The following is a 19,953-nucleotide window of genomic DNA, read 5'->3' as shown; positions in this document are numbered from 1 at the left end:
AAAGAGTATCCATGGCTCCCAAAGGAAGGGCAGTATGTACTTGTCCGTTTGGGATCTAAACGAGAGTCAGCCCTGAGGGTATGCAAGTATACATGGTAGTATATAGTTACTGTTGTAATGTAAATTCGTCAATGGAATGATGAAGAGAAGAAGAAAGGAAAGAAAATAACTATGGGCAGCTCAACCCTTATATGCCAACAGTCATACCCCACCTATCGAGATGTCATACTGCCCCGAGTCTCTCCGGTATTCCGGTGAGCTCCCCGGTGAACTACGTTACACGAATGAAATTGCTCTCAAGTGACGTTTCTAGCTTTTCTACTACGTAGCTTGTTGCTTCATGAGTGGCCGGAGCGTTCTGCCCCGGTCTTTCTTGCTTTGCCCCACGGAGCAAGTTTCCCGTGACTCCAACGGTAAGTATATATAACTACACAGTAAATTCTTGGGAAGTAGGGGACATAATAGACTGACCCAAACGCTTATACTGTGTGATCACTGTTATCAAGCTTGTCTGGAAGTATAGGTTGGGTGTTTTCGGGGCACTTGGTACATCGATGCACGGGTGACTACGACGGGACCAAGTACCACTTGCAGGGATCACAGAATGGGAGCAATTATTATTTGAAATGAGATCCACCTGAAGTACCTTCGTGTAAATCTGTAAATTCAACGGAAATATGTTGTATACATTCATTTTTTGCTACGAAGACCCTGTGTGGGATTTCTGACATCATAGTCATCACAGCCTTCAGCTGGGGCATATCCATGAAAACGCAAAGACACAAGAAAATATGAAGTGATCTTCGCTAGAAGAAAAGAACCAAAAATCACAGCACAAAGCGATAATTAGCACCGTAATTATCCTCCGCTACCGGGCCATCCACAGATTTTGTTGGGTCTTCAATACGAGGCCCATACTTCTTGTCAAGGCGCCGGTTCTCCCATACCAGGAGCACACGTAGACACAGAGCGAGAAGTGTGGTGAAAAACATAAAGGCAGCACAAATTGCCATACCCTTCACATACCTTGGGGCTTGTTCATCTGGGAAAATATTGGTACCCAGGAAAGGACCACACTGGCCGATCAGGTTCAGCAGGATAATACCTCCACCACGGCGAGTATCAGAACCCTGGTTGTCTGCACAACACACAACGTAACAAATCCAGTCAATCAAAAACCCTTCACACAAAAGGAAACTTTAATGTTCAGAAAATGAAATGACTCACTTAGAACCCATGGCAGGATGTTGGCGATCGAGGGGAAGACCCCACAGGCTGCCAAGAACACACCAAAGTATCGAACACCCACTGATGTGCAAGTCGCGCAAAGGATATACCCCACGCCACCAACCAGTGATAAAGCTGCGATCGTCAATCCGCGTTGCTGGATGCGATCCGCCACCCAGGTGGTCGCAATCGTCGCCAGGAATGAGGCAAAAAACGGAGGTGCAGTGAGCCCCTGGGCATTGATGGCTGTGAAGCCCATCTCCTTCAGAATGGTGGGTAGGAACACGGGGAGAGAAGAGAAGCTGACGTTACAGCTGAAGTACATCAACTAGGTACACAGTTTAGCACCAGCAAGTTCTCCGTACAATACACACAATGATATTAATGTTAGACTTACTGCTGTAAGCCAGGCTTTCACATCGACAAGCGTCATGGCTAGTTCCTTCCATTGGATCTTGCCCGTACGATCCGGCTCACCTGATTGTTGCAGTGCACGGGCACGCGCAACATCCTTTTCTTCCTCAGTCAGGAACTTCGCATCCAGCGGGCTATCTGGCACGAAGAACCAAGCCAGCACAGCAGCCGCGCAGACCGGAACACCCTCAACCAGGAACAGCAATCGCCAATTTGCCAACGAAGCATGCCCCGAAGTAATACCATAAGCTAAGGCGCCGGCGAATGTATTTGCCAGCGGTGCGGCAGACAGAAACAGACCGCATCGGAGACCCAGCTCATGCCGGCGGTAGAAGAATGATAGCAGATAGGGCACACCGGGACCGAAGCCAGCCTCGAAGGCGCCCATCAGGAACCGGAGCGCCATCATACCTTGCCAATTAGTGACCGCTGCCTGGCAAGCTGCTATCAAACCCCTTTCCATCATTTGTCAGCTCATGGTTCAAAGATTCATACACATTTGCAATTCCAGCTGGTTGACAGCATTGCACGTGGGATTCATACCAGGAGAACACCACGAAGGCGGCCCATTGGTGTGGTTTGACAATCTTCCACATCAGTGCTTGGAATTCAAACAATGTATATGAGATATAGAAGATTGTCAAGAGCCAGGCGTAGCTTTTTCCATCGAGGCCAAGGTCCTCTTCCATGCCAGCGATTTTGGCATTGCTATGGTTCACAATGTCAGTGGTTGTACTATTCTGCGTGCAAGTTCAAAGATGCCGTTGCGGACGAACCCGATGTTACTTCGGTCGAGGAAAGCAAGGAGATCTAGATACCACAGAGAGACACAGTTAGAGCGTAGGTTCGTTTAATATCTGAAGTTTGAAGCATACAGAAAAATCCCAATAACGTCGGTACACGCCAGTCCAATTTCCTTACTACTCGACGCTCTAGCTCGGGATCAATAGCCGGTAGGGTTGCAGTGGGTGCTTTCTCCTCGTGAGCAGGCACGGCGATTTTCTCAATATCTTCATCAGGGGCTGTTTGGATTACATCCTCCGGCTGCTCCTGCCTTGCCAAAAAGCCCATGGTGAATTGGAGACGTCACGATGGACAATATAATACTGATCTGAAGGGGAAGACGGGAGAGAAGAGAAGAGGCCGGACAAGTGTCCGGGGTTCAGAAGCATACTTATTCGCGGGGTGAAAGGGAAAAAAAGCTAAGATCGGCAGAGGCGTACTACATCGTACAGGAATTAATGGACAGCTCGGCTCAGATTGGTGGGACTGCATAAACTATTGATATTTATTGGTCACTGGGTTAGGTGAAGGGGATTTTGAGTGGAGAATTTGGAGACTGGAGAACAGAATGCGGAGGAATTGGCAAAAGCTTAGGTGGAGAGCTGTCGCTTTGGTATGAAAGGCCGAGGCTGGGGTTGGAGTACTTTCATATATCCCTTTCAAGGGAATTCCCAGGTGAGAGTACGGAGTAAATTGTACCTTTTTTTGACTTTGAGTCTTGACTGGGATGTCTTTGACTATTGAAAGAAAAAAAAGGTTATGTTGATGCAGAAAAATGCTAGTTTGTTTAAATGTAGAGCACGCCTTTTCCCATGCTAACATACATTTTTCAAAATTTCTTTTACAAACAGAGGATAATTATTCATTCATTGTCTATCGTCAAGTAGACAAAAATTACATAAATAAATGAATGAATGAATTTCACTAACTAGTTGACGACATAAAAATACCGGTGCCTGGAAAGTCAGGTGTTTTGCATATCAGGTCGGTATCGAATACCGTATCAAAAATCTCCCGCGTAGTGTCGCGTTCATTGAACACCTCCGTCCTTCATTGCTCTTGCCCTGTCTCCCTCCATCGCATCCCAATTCCCTCGCTTTATTTTGACCTAATTTACTCATACCTTCCCAAAGTTGATTGCACTTGGCAATCAAGCGCCCAATATGGATGACCCGGCCACACGCATCCCGGGGCAGCTGGTAAGACCCCAACAACTTCCTATATCGATTGCCCCATGATCTGTAACCCCCCACTAACATTGTCGCAATTATGATAGCTCCCCCACATGCACCTGGTTTCGCGCAACCGATACCCTAGCATGCATATGATGCCCTCCGAGACCGCCGTCGAATATCTGACGAGCGCACCCCGGATCTGCCAATCCCAGCCAATGCATTGGACATTCCTCGATGGTCCTCCGGATGGAACTGTCATGCTTACATGGCAGCCGCAAAACCACCTAGGCAATAATTTTGCTAGTGATGGCTATATCTGGGCCGACCAGGAACAGGCTTTTACCTTTGAGTCTCGCGGCTATGTATGCCTCCTCCTGCGATGAAGCTTCCCTTGCTCCATGTGGATTCCGTTCTAATATTTGAGGATACAGACCGTCGAGATGTACCTTCACCGAAGCGGTTTCCACCCTCCCAATGAGCCAGTGGCAACACACTGCCGCAAGCGCTACCGCATTACCTCGTCCAAAGTACCGAATGCTCCCCAGCCCGATCCATCACTGTGGATTGTGCACTACACCCGTGCCGCACCTCAGGATCACCACCCTGCAAACCGAATTCAAGTTACACCGCAAATTCAGGGCATGATGGGCCAGCGCCGCTTCCTTCAAAGCCAAGGACAATTGGCTCGCAAGGACTTTTTGCTTCATGATCGCAACAGCTGGCCAGTTATCAATTTCCCGCAAATGGCTCAGCAAAATTTTGGTCAACCCGGTGCCTACCCGGCTGCTGCGCCTCGTGGGCCTGGCTTCTATCCCCCCCAGGGTCATCCAGGCGCAGTTGCGCCTAATGCACCCGTAGCCAAAGGACCGCGCGGACACCGTGCGCCGTCAGCTGCCATCGCTTCTGCAACAGCTGATTTTGCTATCGAAGACGAGGATGTCTCTAGTGGTGATGCTATGGATCTTTTGACGCCCCGCGATGTCAGCAAGATGCGATACCAGCAGCACCACGAGTGGATGGAGGAAATCTTCGCGTCGCCCTACAGTATCTCACAAATCACACCAGTTTCTTTGGGTCTTGGCCGAAAGGGAGAGCTCGAGTCCCTGACTGCAGGCTTCTTTGATGCTCCTGTTGGAACCTCTGGTGGGGAAGGCCAGGAGGCGGGCGACGCCCCGCAGGCTAATAAGATGGAGCCAGCTAAGGCAGAGGAGTTTGCTGAGCGGGTTTCTAAAAAGGTGGCGGACATGACCGCCGAGATCGAAAACCTGAAGAAACAGCATGCTCGCCGGATGCAACGTTTCAACCGAACCTCATTGCTCAAGGATGCCGAGTTGCGCCTCCGAGAATCCGCGGCTGACCCGACCGAAAAGGGCCCAGAGATTTGGAGATTGGAAGGCCGAGTGGTCATTCCAACGGAGGATGAAACCCCACAATTGGATTACATTGAAGATACGGCCAAATACAGGGTTGACGAGGTAGTCCGGGACGTTGAGACTGCCTGGAAGAAGCAAATCGTTGCCGAACCCAAGGTATCCTGTGTGGAGAAGGGTGGTTTATTGGAGAAGATCGAACCCGAGCACAAGGATGAGCCTGAGTCATTCACCAATGATATGGTCATGGACGATGATTCCCACCTACTCAACCAATTTGGCAGCCCGGGCGTTGGTGTAGGCGCAGTCTCAAGTGTTTCTGTCAATGGACAACCCATTCACGGCGCTGATATGTCCGGTGATGTTGACATGGATTTGGGCGACCAGCTCCACGGTGGCACCAGTGACCAGGCCAACGACTGGGTAATGGTGAACAATGAGAGCAAGGACCATGGCCCGGTCGGAGGAGACTTCGACTTTACCAACATCGACAGTGCTGGAGATGCGTTGGCGGCTTACAGCGAGCAGAACGATGGGCTCGACTTGCCAGACCTGGATAACTCGGCATTTGGCGACGCATTCCATGCATCTGACAACGAACACTCCCACAACCCCGATGCGGACGACATTTCCTAGTCTGCCTTGAGATCTTTTTCATGTGAAAGTTTTTTTTAACGAATGATTCCGCGGATCAGTCATTCTGGTCTGTTTCAGGCGTTGCGGCTTGCTATTCGGGGGTTATGCAGGATGCTTTAGCTGGTTGTGTACCATAAGATTGGCCAGGGGCGATTCTCTGCTTCCTCTGGCCTTGCGAATTTCTTTTTTTTGTTGCCTCGAATTGAGAGGATAGAGGGTGGGATCTCTCATGAATTTAATCCCTATATTTCACCATATCTTCCAATGTAGATTTGATCGAATGAGATATCTCCTAATCAGGAAGGTAGTAGTTGGGTCCACGCATATTCAGAGCCTGAAAATAAAGGGACACACAAAATTCTCTTTTGTCTATGATTATATGCCTATATGCCTATAAAAGTGTATGCAATATAGTATCATAATCAACTAACATCCTTTAGCATTGGTACCTACTGCTAGTACTCTGATATCGGGAAGCTGAAAGTGGAGAATGACGATCAGCCCTAGATAGCTTCCATGATACGGAGTACATAACTCAGAATTTAAAGACCATCACCACTCACGATATTCTACAACGTTAAGCCTGAAATTTCCGCAATCGGAAAGGTGCGTGCATGAACTGCTCAACTAGACATCCGCCCCTCCCCGTTCATGACGTCAGCCACCGGGACTGCACTTCCTTTGGCAAAGAAAAGAGAAGCTCTTGGAGAATAGGGTTCGTCACCATCGTCATCTATAGGAAGGCGCTGCCGACTTATCATTAACCTCCCCCAGATTCTGCTTTCTCGGTTTCTCACCTTACACATATCCCCCTACCCTAATAACTCTAACTTGTATTGATTGACTACATCTACATACAAGAAACAAGATGTATGTATTGTATATTCTCAGCTCTTACTTTGACTAAACCAAAGTCTAGGAACCGCAACCTTTCATTCCGCTCGCGCAAAGAGCCCCCTGCTAGCCGGCAGCGGTTCAGCATCTCGACCCTGCGTGGGATGCAAGCGCCAGAGCTTAGCCGCAAGATGACCAAGCTGATCAAGAGCGAGAACTCCGCCATCGGCGCCCACGAAGCTGCTGGTCGTGAGCGCACCTCGATCGCCGCCCAGCTCTCCGAATGGGGCGAGTCGACTGAAGACGACAATGTCTCCGACATCTCCGATAAGCTCGGTGTCCTGCTTGCTGAGATGGGCGAGCAGGAGGACAACTTCGCGCAGAACCTAGAGGACTACCGTGGTATCCTGAAGCAGATCCGCAACATGGAGGCCTCGGTGCAGCCGTCGCGCGAGCAGCGCCAGAAGGTCACCGACGAGATTGCCAAGCTTAAGTACAAGGATCCTTCCAGCCAGCGCCTGGTCACGCTGGAGCATGAGCTTGTCCGAGCTGAGGCTCAGAACTTGGTTGCTGAGGCGCAGCTATCTAACATCGTACGTTTGATTCTTAACTTTGTTCTATTCCTGTGTGGCGTGTGAGGTTAGGTATGGATTGGCTAACGTTCATCTGATCTGCAGACTCGCCAAAAGCTGAAGGAGGCCTATGATATCCATCTGGCGGCCGTTATTGAGCGCGCCGAGAAGCAGACCATTCTGGCTCGCCACGCTCGCCGCCTGCTCAACTACATTGATGACACTCCTGTTGTTCCTGGTGATGCACGCCAGGCGTATGACCATGAGCTCTCGGCACGCCAGATCCTTGAGGATGCTGAGAATGACCTCCGTGGCTGGGAACCCAGCGTTGAGCCTATCACCACTGCCACGGGCCGGGAGTCTCCAGGTCATGCCAACGGTGTCCATAATATCAACGCTGTCGGTGCCAATGGACTCGATGATGTGTCGGAGCGCCAGTCGGATGTTCTCGAGAATGCCTCTGTGACTGAGGGTTTCACCGAACCAGTGGGAAGCGGTGCCCTGCCCGCGAAGATGGTCGTTGAGCCTGCGCCTGCGTGATCATTTCAATCCTTCTCAGAGTTCTAGTGGTCTCCCTTCTAGTTGGACACGGACATACTTCTGCTGTTGTGTAAATTCGGTTCTTCGCTTCAGATTGGGCACCAAATGTTGGAGGTGTTTTCGGGAAAGGCGTTCGCTGGCACTGAACATTGGGGGTCTATACTCAGGAAATATGCAAATTGTGTATTGTAAAGTTTAATTCTCTAATTCGTTAATTCATTAATTCGTCGTTTGTTTTATTTTTTTTCTTCCAATTTCCTCTATAAATAATTCTATCAACTGAAGAATTCGTATCGCGATTTGTAGTAGAGCATGCACGTGACCGCAGGCGCCAGAGTGACGCGGAAACCCCGAGCTCCAGCGGAGCTTCAACCATCACTCGACTGTCTCACCAGAATCCCTTTCACATCTTTCCAGCATCTTTTTTCTAATTTTCTCCCTATTTCCTCTTACTTTAGCACACAATGGATAAGCTTGTTGCCCAATACTCGCGCCCTCCCCATCAGAATGAGATGTACTCAGAGCAAGAGCAGCAGGACCTCACTGCGAGCGTCCCTCCGCTCTCGCTGAAATTCAGCCTTCCTCCCGTTGACAACGTGAGTTTTTGATGAATACTGGGACGGGTTTTCTTTGATATGGATGGCGGTCTGTTCGGGGGATGTTCGTCTATCCTGACGTCAACCTAAGCTGCGCCGTCATCACAGCTATGTCTAAGAGAATCGCTCACCAGAACCTATCTATGATTGAAACAAGCAGAATAATGGACTAACGCTGCTTTCTTGTATATAGCGCTCTGCTTTCCTGCGTGCCATGACCGATGACCACTCCAATCCTAGCTGTCCTATCAAGCTCGCTCACGGCACAACAACCCTGGCCTTCCGGTTCCAGGGAGGTATCGTACGTTTTCCTATCTTTCGGTTATACCATGGTTTTTTTTATTTTGGAGCATGTTAGGCTAATTGAGATAATGGGTTAGATCGTGTGTACCGATTCGCGAGCAACAGCCGGCAACTGGATTGCCAGTCAGACAGTCAAGAAGGTCATTCCCGTATCGCGGTTGAGTCGGGGTGAGGACAAGAAGTCGAACGAGCCGACGCCAGGTCTACTGGGAACGATGGCCGGAGGTGCAGCTGTAAGTTTGGACCGCAAGTGATAATGACGAGTGATGGTGTGATGGACGTTGGTTGCTGATGGTTGTTGCGAATTGTTAGGATTGCCAATATTGGTTGCGGTATTTGAGTCAGCAGTGCACTCTGCATGGTAAGTTCAGGTCGATTCTTGATATTCGCAAGCGGTGGAAGGACATTGCTGATGAATTTCTATCTAGAAATCCGACACAAGCGTCGTATCACTGTTGCGGCCGCGTCCAAGATTCTCGCCAACCTCACTTACGCCTACAAGGGATACGGACTTAGCATGGGAACTATGTTAGCAGGAGTATGTCCCATACATCATTCATAGCCATGAGATTCAGCAACTGACAATGATCTCTAGATGACGCCCCAAGAAGGACCCGCCCTGTACTACATTGACTCCGACGGCACCCGCCTCCCCGGTAACCTGTTCTGTGTTGGATCCGGTCAGACTTTCGCTTATGGTGTGCTGGACGCCGAGTACAAGTACGACCTGACTGAGGAGGAGGCATTGAACCTCGGCCGCCGAGCTATTCTGGCTGCCATGCACCGTGATGCCTACTCCGGTGGTTTCATTAACCTGTACCACGTCAAGGAAGAAGGATGGGTGCACCACGGATTCGATGACATGAACCCTATCTTCTGGGAGACGAAGCTCCAGAAGGGCGAGTTCTCCAACGTGACATCTGCGTTGTAAACGGGCTAGAGGAATGAATTTGTGTATGTAAACTGAGGACCTTTGGATTACCTTTACCGGTTAGGTTTGCCTTTCTAGGTCCAGGGCCCTAATACACCCTTGGACTATCATGTCCAACATAATGTTTCCCCTCCACGGCCATGATATATAGACCTGACGTTGGCCTCTAGTTTCTCCCTTTCTCTTTCTTTTCTTTCTCTACCCCAAGTTTTCCATCAGTATTACTTTAGACGCCGTCTGAGTGACTTGGATAGTATTTTTATTTATATCAAGGATATGGTTATTAAGAAGAATATACATAGCCAGCGACTTTGCCGGAGTTGCCAAAGATCAATTCAAAATCTTCGTTATGCTTAGAATGACATAAACCTAAGATCTTATTCGCTTTCCCTTGCCGTTTTAGTGCTCAGTCCTTACCACTTCTTGCTCACTGGGTGATCACTGATCATTATGTGCACGATCTGATCTGATCTGTCTGATTCTTTCAGCATCACCTAATCCTCAAGCTGACTGATCCACTCACTGATCCACCCCGGGCCCTTATCTGCAGCCTATCCACTAGCCAGCAGGACCCGTTTTGCAGTCCTTCCACGGAGAACAACGGGCTGTGATTTGATATATCCTATCGTCGTTTGCAAGCAGAATGTATAACGAGCACCCAACGCGAAACACAAGATCACCCCACACAAAATCGCGTTTAGGGTGTAAAACATGCAAGTGAGTCCCCCAAAAATGTGCACTCACGCACTAACTAAACGCTGTAAAGGATACGACATAAGAAATGTGACGAAACGCATCCCGCTTGCTTCGAATGTACCAGCACAGGCAGGGAGTGCGATGGGTATGAACAAGCCGTCGATAAGAGGACGCGCGAGTGGCGTGAATTCAAAGCCAAAGACTCTACCAACAGTCAGAACAATGCAACTCTGCAAATCCGATATCGCTCGAAAGTTCGCCCATCAGTTACTGCTGTTCCTCTGCCTTTGGCCGGTGTCTGCCAGATCGACCTTAACTGGAACGAGCGATGGCATTTGGACTTTTACCGCAATTGTACAGGGGTACGATTTTCGGTTTACTTCCAAAACGTATTCTGGTCTAGATTGGTGTTTCAAATGTGCGAAAATTATCCTGCTGTGCGTCATGCTACGATTGCTATAAGTGCATGGCATACTCAGCTGGAAGGAATTCCAACGAGCTATAGAAAAGATCGGGATCCCCGTCTGGCTCTTTATCATTCTACAAAAGCCATTGCTTGCCTCCGGGAAAGTCTAGCTCGGGAAATCTTAACGCCGCACAGCTCAAACCGCACCCACAAGCAAGTAGTGCTAGTCACATGTTTGATTTTTACTGGTCTTGCTCTATTCCAGAGAGATCTCTATTCTGCTCGCTATCACCTTACCTCCGGTTACAAACTGTTCAAAGAATGGGATGTTCAGGGAGATAACGATGATACTGCTCTGGCCCTGAGGCAGGTTTTTGCTCAGTTGCATGTCCAATGGTTCTTCTGCTCAAATTTCGAAATATTTGTCGAGCATACCGAACTACTCTATGGCGAGGATCGGAGATCCTCAAACACTACAGTCGGTCTATCAAAGGATACCCCGCATCTCTATTCGGGTATTGATCAGATGGATCGTGTCCAAGAGTTTGCAATGTTCGTCTCGGGCTTAGTACTGGATCTCACTATCTGCGGGTATGATATTGGACCAGCAAGCTCCATCGGCCGCGGCGCGAAAGTAGCCTTGACCAAGCTTCGGCTCTGTAGAAGCCGTCTCATTGCTGTCCTCGTCTATTTGGATGGTCTCGCGCCAGAGGACTGCGATTCACTTAAACTCTTCTCACTATGGATTGATATCATTGACATCAAGCTGGCTGTCTCCAAAAGCCAAAAGCCAGATGAGATGGTTTACGATGATCACCTGGAGCAGTTCCAGAATATCACAAAACTTTTAAAAACTCTAGCAGGTTTGGATTCAGGCCCGACTGACATCGAACTTTCGTCGTTCAATTATAGGCACACTATTGTGCCTGGGCTCTTGTGGTCCACGACCAAATGTCGCGATTGGCAGGTCCGTCGTGATATGTGTTATATAATGCACATGCGACCGAGGGATGACTACTGGCTATCTGCGACAGCTGTGGCCTTGAAGAGACTGATTGAGGTCGAGTCAGCTGGAGTGAAGCCGGGGGACATCATTCCTGAAGCTGCCCGGGCCTACTCTGTCAACGTGAAAATTCAATCCGAGGAATCCAAAGTTGAGCTACGGTATCGCAGGCCTCAAGACGTGCCACACCGGAAGGATGGTAGCGATGAATGGGAAATCGATTCAATGAATTACTAGTATCTTCCAAAATATATCCACATTACAACATGCGTCACTTCGAACACTGTTCTGATAATATGGGGGCCCATAGCAAACCTCCAGGATACGTAGATCATACCGAGCCCTACATGCTTTGATTGGAATAGAAAGTTTCCCTTGGGAGAAGCAAATTTCAAGGAAGATGTTTCGAGCCGACGACAGGATTTGAACCCGTGCCCCCTAGGTTTCAGAAAAAAAGATCTCTAACATTATGCCACCGGCAAAAAGAACTCTCTCCCTCGGGGAATCGAACCCCGGTCTCCCGCGCTTATCGGTTTTAATGACAAGCGGAAATCATCACCACTAGACCAAGGAAGACGTTGTGAAGTCAAGCGAAGTAATAGGGAATATGTTGGACTGTCGATGAATGGTCACGTCTCAGTGCACGACCACGTTCTATCAGAGATAGCGGCTACAACCTACATCTCATCAGTGTTAAATTGGATCTGTATCATAGTTGCATATTAGCTTTTCATCTCGTAGCAAAATCCAAAAAAAGTGACCAACCAATATACTCCCTGCCCCACCCACATCCTCCATGAACGCCGTAGCTGGCTATGTCAAAAGGTACGAACGACCATGCGCGCGAAGAACAAGGAGTTTATCATCACAATATCGCTATGTAGAAAGAAGCAGGCCTAGGTGGCCCTGGATAAAGTGTCCATTATGCCGTCCTAAATTATATAGATCCCCCCCAATTCAACTCCTGGCACTCTACATTATTATTAAATACCTACTCCATCCAACGAAGAGCATCAGCTGGGTTAATTAGCTTCCGATGGCCTCCACTGCCCAGTTCCTCGCTGCACCTTCAAGAGGAGATGTTGACGAGGTACATTCAAAAGGCTCGTGGCTCGACATTGGAGTGCGTAGTCTCCGAAACATCCTTGCTTTGGAAACAAGGAAAAAGGGGTTGTGGGGCGTCTTGATGGTGTCTACAATTCCTGTTCATGTCTTGTGAGTTATCGCTTTTGATACCCGGGTGAAATTTTACGGAACAATCATGCGAATAAACGCTAAGAAAATTCACGATCAAAGCTAGATCTTCCATGGTGTTACAGAAAAGGAGACGTTGCATGCGTGTGTAGGCTTCTCTAAGCCGTGCCCCTCCTAACTTGCCGGCTTGGTTCATATAGAATCCTGTTGGATGTCTGAACCATATATTTCACCATGGAGTTCGACATTTTATTCCATTTTCTCCACATAGACCGCTAGAATGGGCGTAGGGCCATGGACCGAGTCCGAAGATCAGATTCTGCGCAAGGAATACGCTCGATGGTGCATTTGTAGGGAGTATACCGGATATAGAGGCCAATAGGGCTTGCAGTTTTTAGTTGCGGCTGACGATTGCATGCCTGAATAGACAATGAGTCCAACGAAGCAGCAGCGGAGACTAAGCGCTCTACTGGTTCTTGATGCTATTTGATGGAAAGAGCAGTGTATATTCTCTTTCAATATTTGGATTCTAGTTGTAATATTGATATCGGTATGCTATTGGATTATACTTAGGTTTCAAGCGCTAACGCTGGTCTCAACTTATATGCTTGTTCTGCCAAAAACACCTATGCTCTATCTCCCATTAGTAGTCGCCCTGTCGTTCTCCTGGCCCCTTCACAGAATATATCTGCTCCAACTAAACAGCCAGTTGCATAGCCACCTCGATATGCGGAAACCTCCCCCTAATCAATCGAAACTTATCCAACAGAATATCCTTCGGCATAACCTGCAGATTATGAAAAGAGAGCACAACCCCCTGCATAAAAACAATATCATCAATGCGACTCGTCGTATCCTCCTCAGTCGCCTGCGGCACATGAATAACCACATCAGCAATAGTATTAACAATCTCCAATAACTTGCTAATCATTGAAGATCCATGCACCCGAATCGTATTCTGCGAGATCTTCGTCAAAAACTGCCTAAGCTGACTTGACAACCTCAATGGCATCTCCAGCTCCAACGACGGACACGACGCATGCGAACTAAGCAAACAATTTGACATGGCCATCTGCCACAACAAAGTCCGCATCCACTGTCGCGTAATAACCAAATCTGCCTGCTGCAGCTCCGACAGTGCAGAGACCTCAACCTCCCACAATTCATCATCCAGCTCGCGGTGTTTCCGTTCAACCCACGACGCAGTCACCTGCGTGCGGTCCCCAATCCATAAACTGATAAACGACGCATCAAGCATGCAAAACGTCTTGATAACCTGCATCCAGCCCTGTTGGATTTCCGCACCCAAGAACGCGTCTTCTTCTGGGTACTGCGTGTGCGGGGGTAGCGTCACTGGAGAGAAATTCACGATCGACATGAATCGCTCGTGGATGAAGCATTGCCAGTACAGCCGTTGGCGGCGGGCTCGCTCGGCCGTACTGAGACCTGCATTGACAGATTTGTCGCTGATGCGAAGCATCTGGATCATGCTGATCGCTTCGCGGAGGTGGAAAAAGCCTAGGTCGTAGTGACCCAGGCTCATGGCGCACATCTGGATGAAGATGCTTGTTGTAGCGCGCAATATTGAGGGTCGGAAGCCTATTACTAGTGGTTGTTGGGTTTCCACGGACTGGCGCATTAGGTCGGTAATTTGTGTTGAGGCTGGTTGGGGGCTGGATTTGGTGGTGAATTGAGAAGAGCGCGTTAGGTCCAGGGTTACTGCGGTGAAGGCGTAGATGAAGGCTGCGTGCTCTCTTTCCGTGTTCATTTTTGTCATTGAATCACGTACTTCTGTCTCGGTGATTATTGGGCTGAAGGGGTATACATAAGACATGTAGGCTGGGAGTAGACTTTCAAAATACGAGGTTGGTAGTTGGACTGAGATTGTAGGTGCTGGTGGAGAGAGAAGTGGTGTCAGAGTGGTGGGTTTGGTGTTGGCGCTCTTGTATTTTGAGATGACGGCTCCTCGTCGCAGTGAATGTTTTCTTGATCGCAATAAACGGTTCTCTGTGTAGGTACAGGTGAGATCCAGATGTTCGCATTGCTGACATCTTTGCTGGCCGTTGCAGCGAACTTTGCGGCGATTACATGGGTCGCATGCTTTTGGGACTCGCGACTGAGAAGTTGGACTAGCCATTTCTTCTTTGAATTCCAAAAACTTCAAGGGTCAAGGGTTAGATTGATGTTTAGTTGGAAACATGTACTTATTTTCCCCGCGTTCGACGTTGAAGGTGGCTTGGCACTAAAGACCTTTTCAGCGTAGCGCCATCGGATTGTTCTCCGTGTGTCTGGGGTCTATGTTGGGATGAGCAATTAACATGTGCGACTTACCTAGGTAGGCCTAATTCGTATACCTATGCATTAATTAAAAGCTTAATAAAACTGGGGTGTGAATCCGGGGTGATCCGGGGTGAAACTGGCGCAGTGGCTTTATGCTAGGTATATCCCGAGGTCATAATTTACGTAGAAGATTGTAATAAAGATCTGACTCGAGTAATTCATGAAGGATAGTTGATTGCAATTTGTCATAATAATGTCCTCTAAACCAATTTAAGTGTGAGCTATCTAACCAGCAGTATATCCCAGCCCTAAACCAAAAACACTCTTCCCTCGAACGCCTGTAAGTCCTCCTTGTGCCCATCTACATTGCCAGCCAGCAATTTCCAGTCTTCACTCTTGACGGATTCTGGTATCTCAAATCTCTGTGGTGTATCCGAGAAGTTGAGAACCACCAAAATAGTCTGATTGTGACTCGTCTTGGTATAGGTGAAGACACTATGGTTTGGCTCGTCGATGATCTCAAACTCTCCAAAGACTAAGATATCGGCATACTCCTTGCGCAGTGCATTCATGTATTTCCAGAAGGAAAGAACAGAAGAGGAGTCTTTCTCCTGGAGCTCCACATTAATCTCGGGGTAATTGTCGTTCGGGCGCATCCACGGCTTTGCCGATGAGGCCGGTGAAAAGCCCGCATTGGCTTCAGCACTCCACTGCATGGGGAGTCTGGAATGATCTCTCGCCAAATGTTGCAGCGAGTCCATGGCCGCGCTCAATGCGGCTGGGTCTTCACCAGACACTTTCCTTGTCATTCGATAGTAGTTGGTGCTATCGATGTCTTTGTATTCGTCAATCGTCCACTCCCGGGGAGCATTCACCATTCCAATCTCCTGACCCTGGTAGATAAACTGCGTGCCGGAAAGTGTGCTCTGCATCATGGCAAGCATCTTTGCAGAACGAACCCTCAACTCAGGTGTCTTGTCAGAGCCGAACCGGCTCACAGAGCGGCCCTGGTCGTGGTTTTCCATGAACACCGTGGTCCATGCATCGGTGCCCTTGATGATATCTTGTGTGCTCTGCACGGCTGACTTCAGTTCCCGGAGATTCCAGCCTGGCAAAGTGGTCAGGAACTTATAGTCCTTGCCCTGACCGAGTTCCACAAGGTCGAATTGAAAGACCATGCTCAGCTGCTTCTCTGCTGCTGAGACATAGCGGAGAACACCCTCCACGGTATGTGTGTTTGGCAGTTCGCCAACGGTCATTGCATCGTACTTGGAAAGCACGTCATTCATCTCGCGCATGTACTCGTGAATGCGAGGACCGTTGCAGAACAGCGAGAAAGCCGTTTGTGTGTCGGACTTTGGATCAAGGATTGGGGCATTGGGATAATCCGGGTGCTTGCTGTACATGTTGACCGTATCAACGCGGAAGCCATCCACACCCTTCTGCAGCCAGAATTCCATCGCCTCCTCGTAGACTGCCTGGCGAGTCTCGACATTCTCCCAATTGACATCAGGCTGTTCAACACAAAACAGGTGGAGATAATACTCCTCTGTTGTCTCGTCCCATTCCCACGCACTACCTCCGAAAATACTGCGCCAGTTGTTTGGTGGCTGGCGATTCCCGTTCGCGTCGTATTTCGCTGGCTTCCAGATGTACCAGTCGCGCTTGGGGCTTGTCTTTGAAGAACGGGACTCTTTGAACCATTTGTGCTGGTCTGAAGTGTGATTTACTACCAGGTCCAGAATAATTCGAAGTCCTCGCTTGTGGCATGCATCGATGAGGGTCTCCATATCCTGTACAGTGCCGTATGGGCCATACACGCTTTGGTAGTCGGCAACATCGTAGCCCATGTCAATCTGCGGGCTGTCGTACATGGGACACAGCCAAATCACATCTACACCAAGGCTTGTGATGTAGTCGAGCGACGAGATAATGCCTGGGATATCGCCAATACCATCGCCATTGGAATCTTTGAAGCTTGCGGGGTAGATTTGGTAGATAATGGAATTTTTCCACCACTTTTCGCTCACTATAGCGGGAGACATGGTGAATATAAGGGATTTCAATTCAAGAAATGGGAATAGAAGAGAAAATATAAGTCCAAAATAGGAGAAAGCGAGGAGGCCATATATATATGGGCTGAATCATTAGATTTTAGATAATCCTTGTGCTAGGTACCTCTCCAAGGCTCGATGATGGAGTCCAGGCTCCTCCGATACCCATGTAGGGAGGGCCATTGCTCTCATTGACTCAATGTCGGGCCGACAGTCATTATCAGTGAGATCGTGTACCATTCATTCGCCTGCGGGTTTTTTAGTGCTGTGCGGGAGTTGGGGGCTGTTTCAGTAAGATAGGCATTCCCACTTCTTCCCACTTATTTCTACGATCCGGAGAGCATACCGAAATGTCCAACTATCTGACCATGTGAAATGCCGAGGGTACGTATGCCGATTCGTCTCTCTTTCCGGGCCTAACTGACCTCCGTTAGTTCAATCGACCATAAATGAGGGGAAAGAAGGAGCAAGTCGGGCCGACATCTCACCAATCATCCCGCGCTATCTCCCGGCTGACTCTAACTGATTCGGGAAACCCGGCAGCCCTAAAACAGCCAATACGAAGCACGACTCGAGGGGCAAGCCAATCCGGAGAACAGTAAGAGCACTGAGTGACTCTTCACCCTTGCCCGGCCCGACATTAGGCCAATCACGACTCTCCCAGAAAATCTGGGGATAGTGGGCTAACTCAAGCCCACCCCGTGAAGATAAACCCCGGAAAGTCTCCCCACGCCACTTCTCTCGCTTGAAAGAACTAAGCAGGGATTGGACTCGACGGACAGGTCGGCCAATGGTACCCCGGTCCCATGCTCGCTCATTATGGACGACCATCGACGACCTTAAGCACAATTTTGTATATAAATGTCAGACGACGCCCGCATAAAAAACTTCTCTTCTATCCAGTCCAGTTCACATCGAGGAACAACCTGGAATCGTTCTCAGAGCCTCTATTGGCACCCCCATTCCAGAAATGGCTTCTGAAAAGCAATCCGCCGATCATGTCGAGAAACATGTCGACTCAATCGAACCAGCGGGCCATGTCCTGCCTGGCTACTCAGACCTTCAAACCACGGCTGAAGCCCACGCCGCCATCGAAAAAGAACACAACATGACCGCCATCCAAGCCCTGAAACTCTATCCCAAAGCCGTTGCCTGGTCCCTCCTCCTCTCCTGCGCCATCATCATGGAAGGCTACGACGTAGTCCTAATCGGCTCATTCTTCGCCTTCCCAGCCTTCAACATGAAATACGGCGAAATCATGTCAGACGGCAGTTACGGCCTCGCCGCCTCCTGGCAAGCAGGCCTAACAAACGCAATGAGCGTCGGCCAGATCGTCGGCCTCTTTGTAAACGGTATCGTCTCCGAGCGCTACGGCTACCGCAAAACCCTAATGGCCTGTCTCGCTTCTACCGTCGGCTTCATCTTCATCCTCTTCTTCGCACCAAACGTCCAGACCCTCGTTGCTGGCGAGCTGCTCATGGGCATCCCACTAGGCGTCTACCAGACTCTCACAGTCACATACGCATCGGAGGTATGCCCCGTCGCACTGCGCGCCTACTTAACAACCTACGTCAATCTGTGCTGGGTATTCGGACAGCTCATCGCCTCAGGTGTGCTGAAGGGCCTTGTCGAACACACCGACCAGTGGGCATACCGCATCCCCTTCGCCATCCAGTGGGTGTGGCCAGTGCCGATCTTTATTGGAGTGTACCTCGCGCCCGAGAGCCCGTGGTGGCTTGTGCGGAAGGACAGACGCGAAGACGCGATCAAGTCTGTGAAGCGGCTCACGCGCGCAGATCCGAACTTCAGCGCCGAGGAAACCGTCTCCATGATTGTGTATACGAATGCCATGGAGCAGCAGACCGAAACTGGTGCTTCATACCTGGACTGCTTCAAGGGGACTGACCTGCGACGCACAGAGATCGCGTGCTGTGTGTGGGCGGTGCAGAGTCTGTGCGGTAGCGGTCTGATGGGCTACTCGACTGTCTTCTACCAACGTGCTGGACTGGCCGACTCGCAGTCATTTACGATGTCGCTGGCGCAGTATGCGATTGGAGTTGTTGGTACGTTCACCTCGTGGCTGTTTATGACGTACTTTGGTCGTCGCACGCTGTATGTGGGTGGCCTGGTGATCTTGGCTGTTATCCTGCTTGTCATTGGGTTTGTGTCGATTCCGCCGGCGACTACCTCGCTCTCGTGGGCGACGGGATCCATGTTGCTTGTTTATACGTTCATCTATGATTCAACTATCGGGCCGGTGTGTTTCTCGCTGGTTTCAGAGATGCCTTCGTCGAGACTGCGCACTAAGACGATTGTGCTGGCAAGAAATACGTATAACGTGCTCAATCTGGTGACTGGTATCATTATTCCTTACATGCTAAATGTCGATGCGTGGAATTGGAGGGGGAAGTCTGGCTTCTTCTGGGGTGGGCTGTGCATTCTCTGTCTTGTTTGGTCGTTCTTCAGACTTCCTGAGCCCAAGGGCCGCTCTTACGCTGAGTTGGATGTTCTGTTTGAGAACAAGGTGCGCACAAGGGAGTTCCCGTCTGCGAAGACCGGCTTAGTGCAGAGTGAGCTTGAAGGAGAGAAAGGCTCGGTTTGAGATTAATATCTAAAGTATAATATCTGGAGAAAGTGTCGGAAGTACAGCGAGATTGACATGTAGTATGGCACTTATCAGTGAAATGAACATTTTATCTAGTTATAACTGGGTTCTGAGATCGTTGGATGTCCTAGTAGAGAACATTATAGCTGGAAGTAGCCCATATACGAGGACATTTCCTTAACACTTTTTGCCTTAACACTTATGATTCTGTTAGGAAATGCTGTTCGTACACAAAAGAATATTTGCAGAAAAAATTAACACAAGAAGCAGATGAGTATGATCATTAAACCAGGTATACGCCACCTATGACATTGAAACAAGAAAACAATTTTTG

At 49.2% G+C, this 19,953-nt stretch overlaps 8 protein-coding genes across 8 annotated transcripts; 5 read left to right on the top strand and 3 right to left on the bottom strand.

Annotated features, from left to right (window-relative positions):
- Positions 1-827: 827 nt before the first annotated feature.
- PEX2_082580 (putative MFS transporter) lies at positions 828-2,712 on the bottom strand (the record flags this gene model as incomplete). Its single annotated transcript, XM_016745528.1, has 6 exons — positions 828-1,138; positions 1,228-1,555; positions 1,625-2,096; positions 2,185-2,349; positions 2,418-2,451; positions 2,517-2,712. 6 exons carry the CDS (start codon positions 2,710-2,712, stop codon positions 828-830), a joined length of 1,506 nt encoding a protein of 501 aa, XP_016595341.1.
- An 875-nt stretch (positions 2,713-3,587) lies between these two features.
- PEX2_082570 (uncharacterized protein) lies at positions 3,588-5,605 on the top strand (the record flags this gene model as incomplete). Its single annotated transcript, XM_016745527.1, has 3 exons — positions 3,588-3,623; positions 3,701-3,961; positions 4,031-5,605. 3 exons carry the CDS (start codon positions 3,588-3,590, stop codon positions 5,603-5,605), a joined length of 1,872 nt encoding a protein of 623 aa, XP_016595340.1.
- An 868-nt stretch (positions 5,606-6,473) lies between these two features.
- Positions 6,474-7,551, top strand: PEX2_082560 (Eisosome component PIL1/LSP1 family protein; the record flags this gene model as incomplete). Its single annotated transcript, XM_016745526.1, has 3 exons — positions 6,474-6,484; positions 6,525-7,032; positions 7,117-7,551. 3 exons carry the CDS (start codon positions 6,474-6,476, stop codon positions 7,549-7,551), a joined length of 954 nt encoding a protein of 317 aa, XP_016595339.1.
- Positions 7,552-8,015: 464 nt separating this feature from the next.
- On the top strand, positions 8,016-9,381 carry pre2 (proteasome core particle subunit beta 5; the record flags this gene model as incomplete). The annotated part of the gene is made up of 6 exons (XM_016745525.1): positions 8,016-8,147; positions 8,341-8,448; positions 8,528-8,683; positions 8,799-8,811; positions 8,879-8,988; positions 9,046-9,381. 6 exons carry the CDS (start codon positions 8,016-8,018, stop codon positions 9,379-9,381), a joined length of 855 nt encoding a protein of 284 aa, XP_016595338.1.
- A 643-nt stretch (positions 9,382-10,024) lies between these two features.
- On the top strand, positions 10,025-11,723 carry PEX2_082540 (Zn(II)2Cys6 transcription factor domain-containing protein; the record flags this gene model as incomplete). Its single annotated transcript, XM_016745524.1, has 3 exons — positions 10,025-10,098; positions 10,148-10,439; positions 10,749-11,723. 3 exons carry the CDS (start codon positions 10,025-10,027, stop codon positions 11,721-11,723), a joined length of 1,341 nt encoding a protein of 446 aa, XP_016595337.1.
- Positions 11,724-13,377: 1,654 nt separating this feature from the next.
- Positions 13,378-14,448, bottom strand: PEX2_082530 (fungal specific transcription factor domain-containing protein; the record flags this gene model as incomplete). The annotated part of the gene is made up of 1 exon (XM_016745523.1): positions 13,378-14,448. The coding sequence occupies one exon, from the start codon at positions 14,446-14,448 to the stop codon at positions 13,378-13,380; it is 1,071 nt and encodes a 356-aa protein (XP_016595336.1).
- Positions 14,449-15,268: 820 nt separating this feature from the next.
- Positions 15,269-17,005, bottom strand: PEX2_082520 (glycoside hydrolase family 13 protein; the record flags this gene model as incomplete). Its single annotated transcript, XM_016745522.1, has 1 exon — positions 15,269-17,005. The coding sequence occupies one exon, from the start codon at positions 17,003-17,005 to the stop codon at positions 15,269-15,271; it is 1,737 nt and encodes a 578-aa protein (XP_016595335.1).
- Positions 17,006-17,984: 979 nt separating this feature from the next.
- PEX2_082510 (MFS maltose permease MalP) lies at positions 17,985-19,616 on the top strand (the record flags this gene model as incomplete). The annotated part of the gene is made up of 1 exon (XM_016745521.1): positions 17,985-19,616. The coding sequence occupies one exon, from the start codon at positions 17,985-17,987 to the stop codon at positions 19,614-19,616; it is 1,632 nt and encodes a 543-aa protein (XP_016595334.1).
- Between the last annotated feature and the right edge of the window lie 337 nt (positions 19,617-19,953).

This window comes from Penicillium expansum (assembly GCF_000769745.1).
Source record: "Penicillium expansum strain MD-8 chromosome Unknown contig275, whole genome shotgun sequence".
NCBI classification, from domain to species: domain Eukaryota; kingdom Fungi; phylum Ascomycota; class Eurotiomycetes; order Eurotiales; family Aspergillaceae; genus Penicillium; species Penicillium expansum.
The sequence above is the reverse complement of the archived record's forward strand: the minus strand, read 5'-3'. Positions and strand labels throughout refer to the sequence as shown.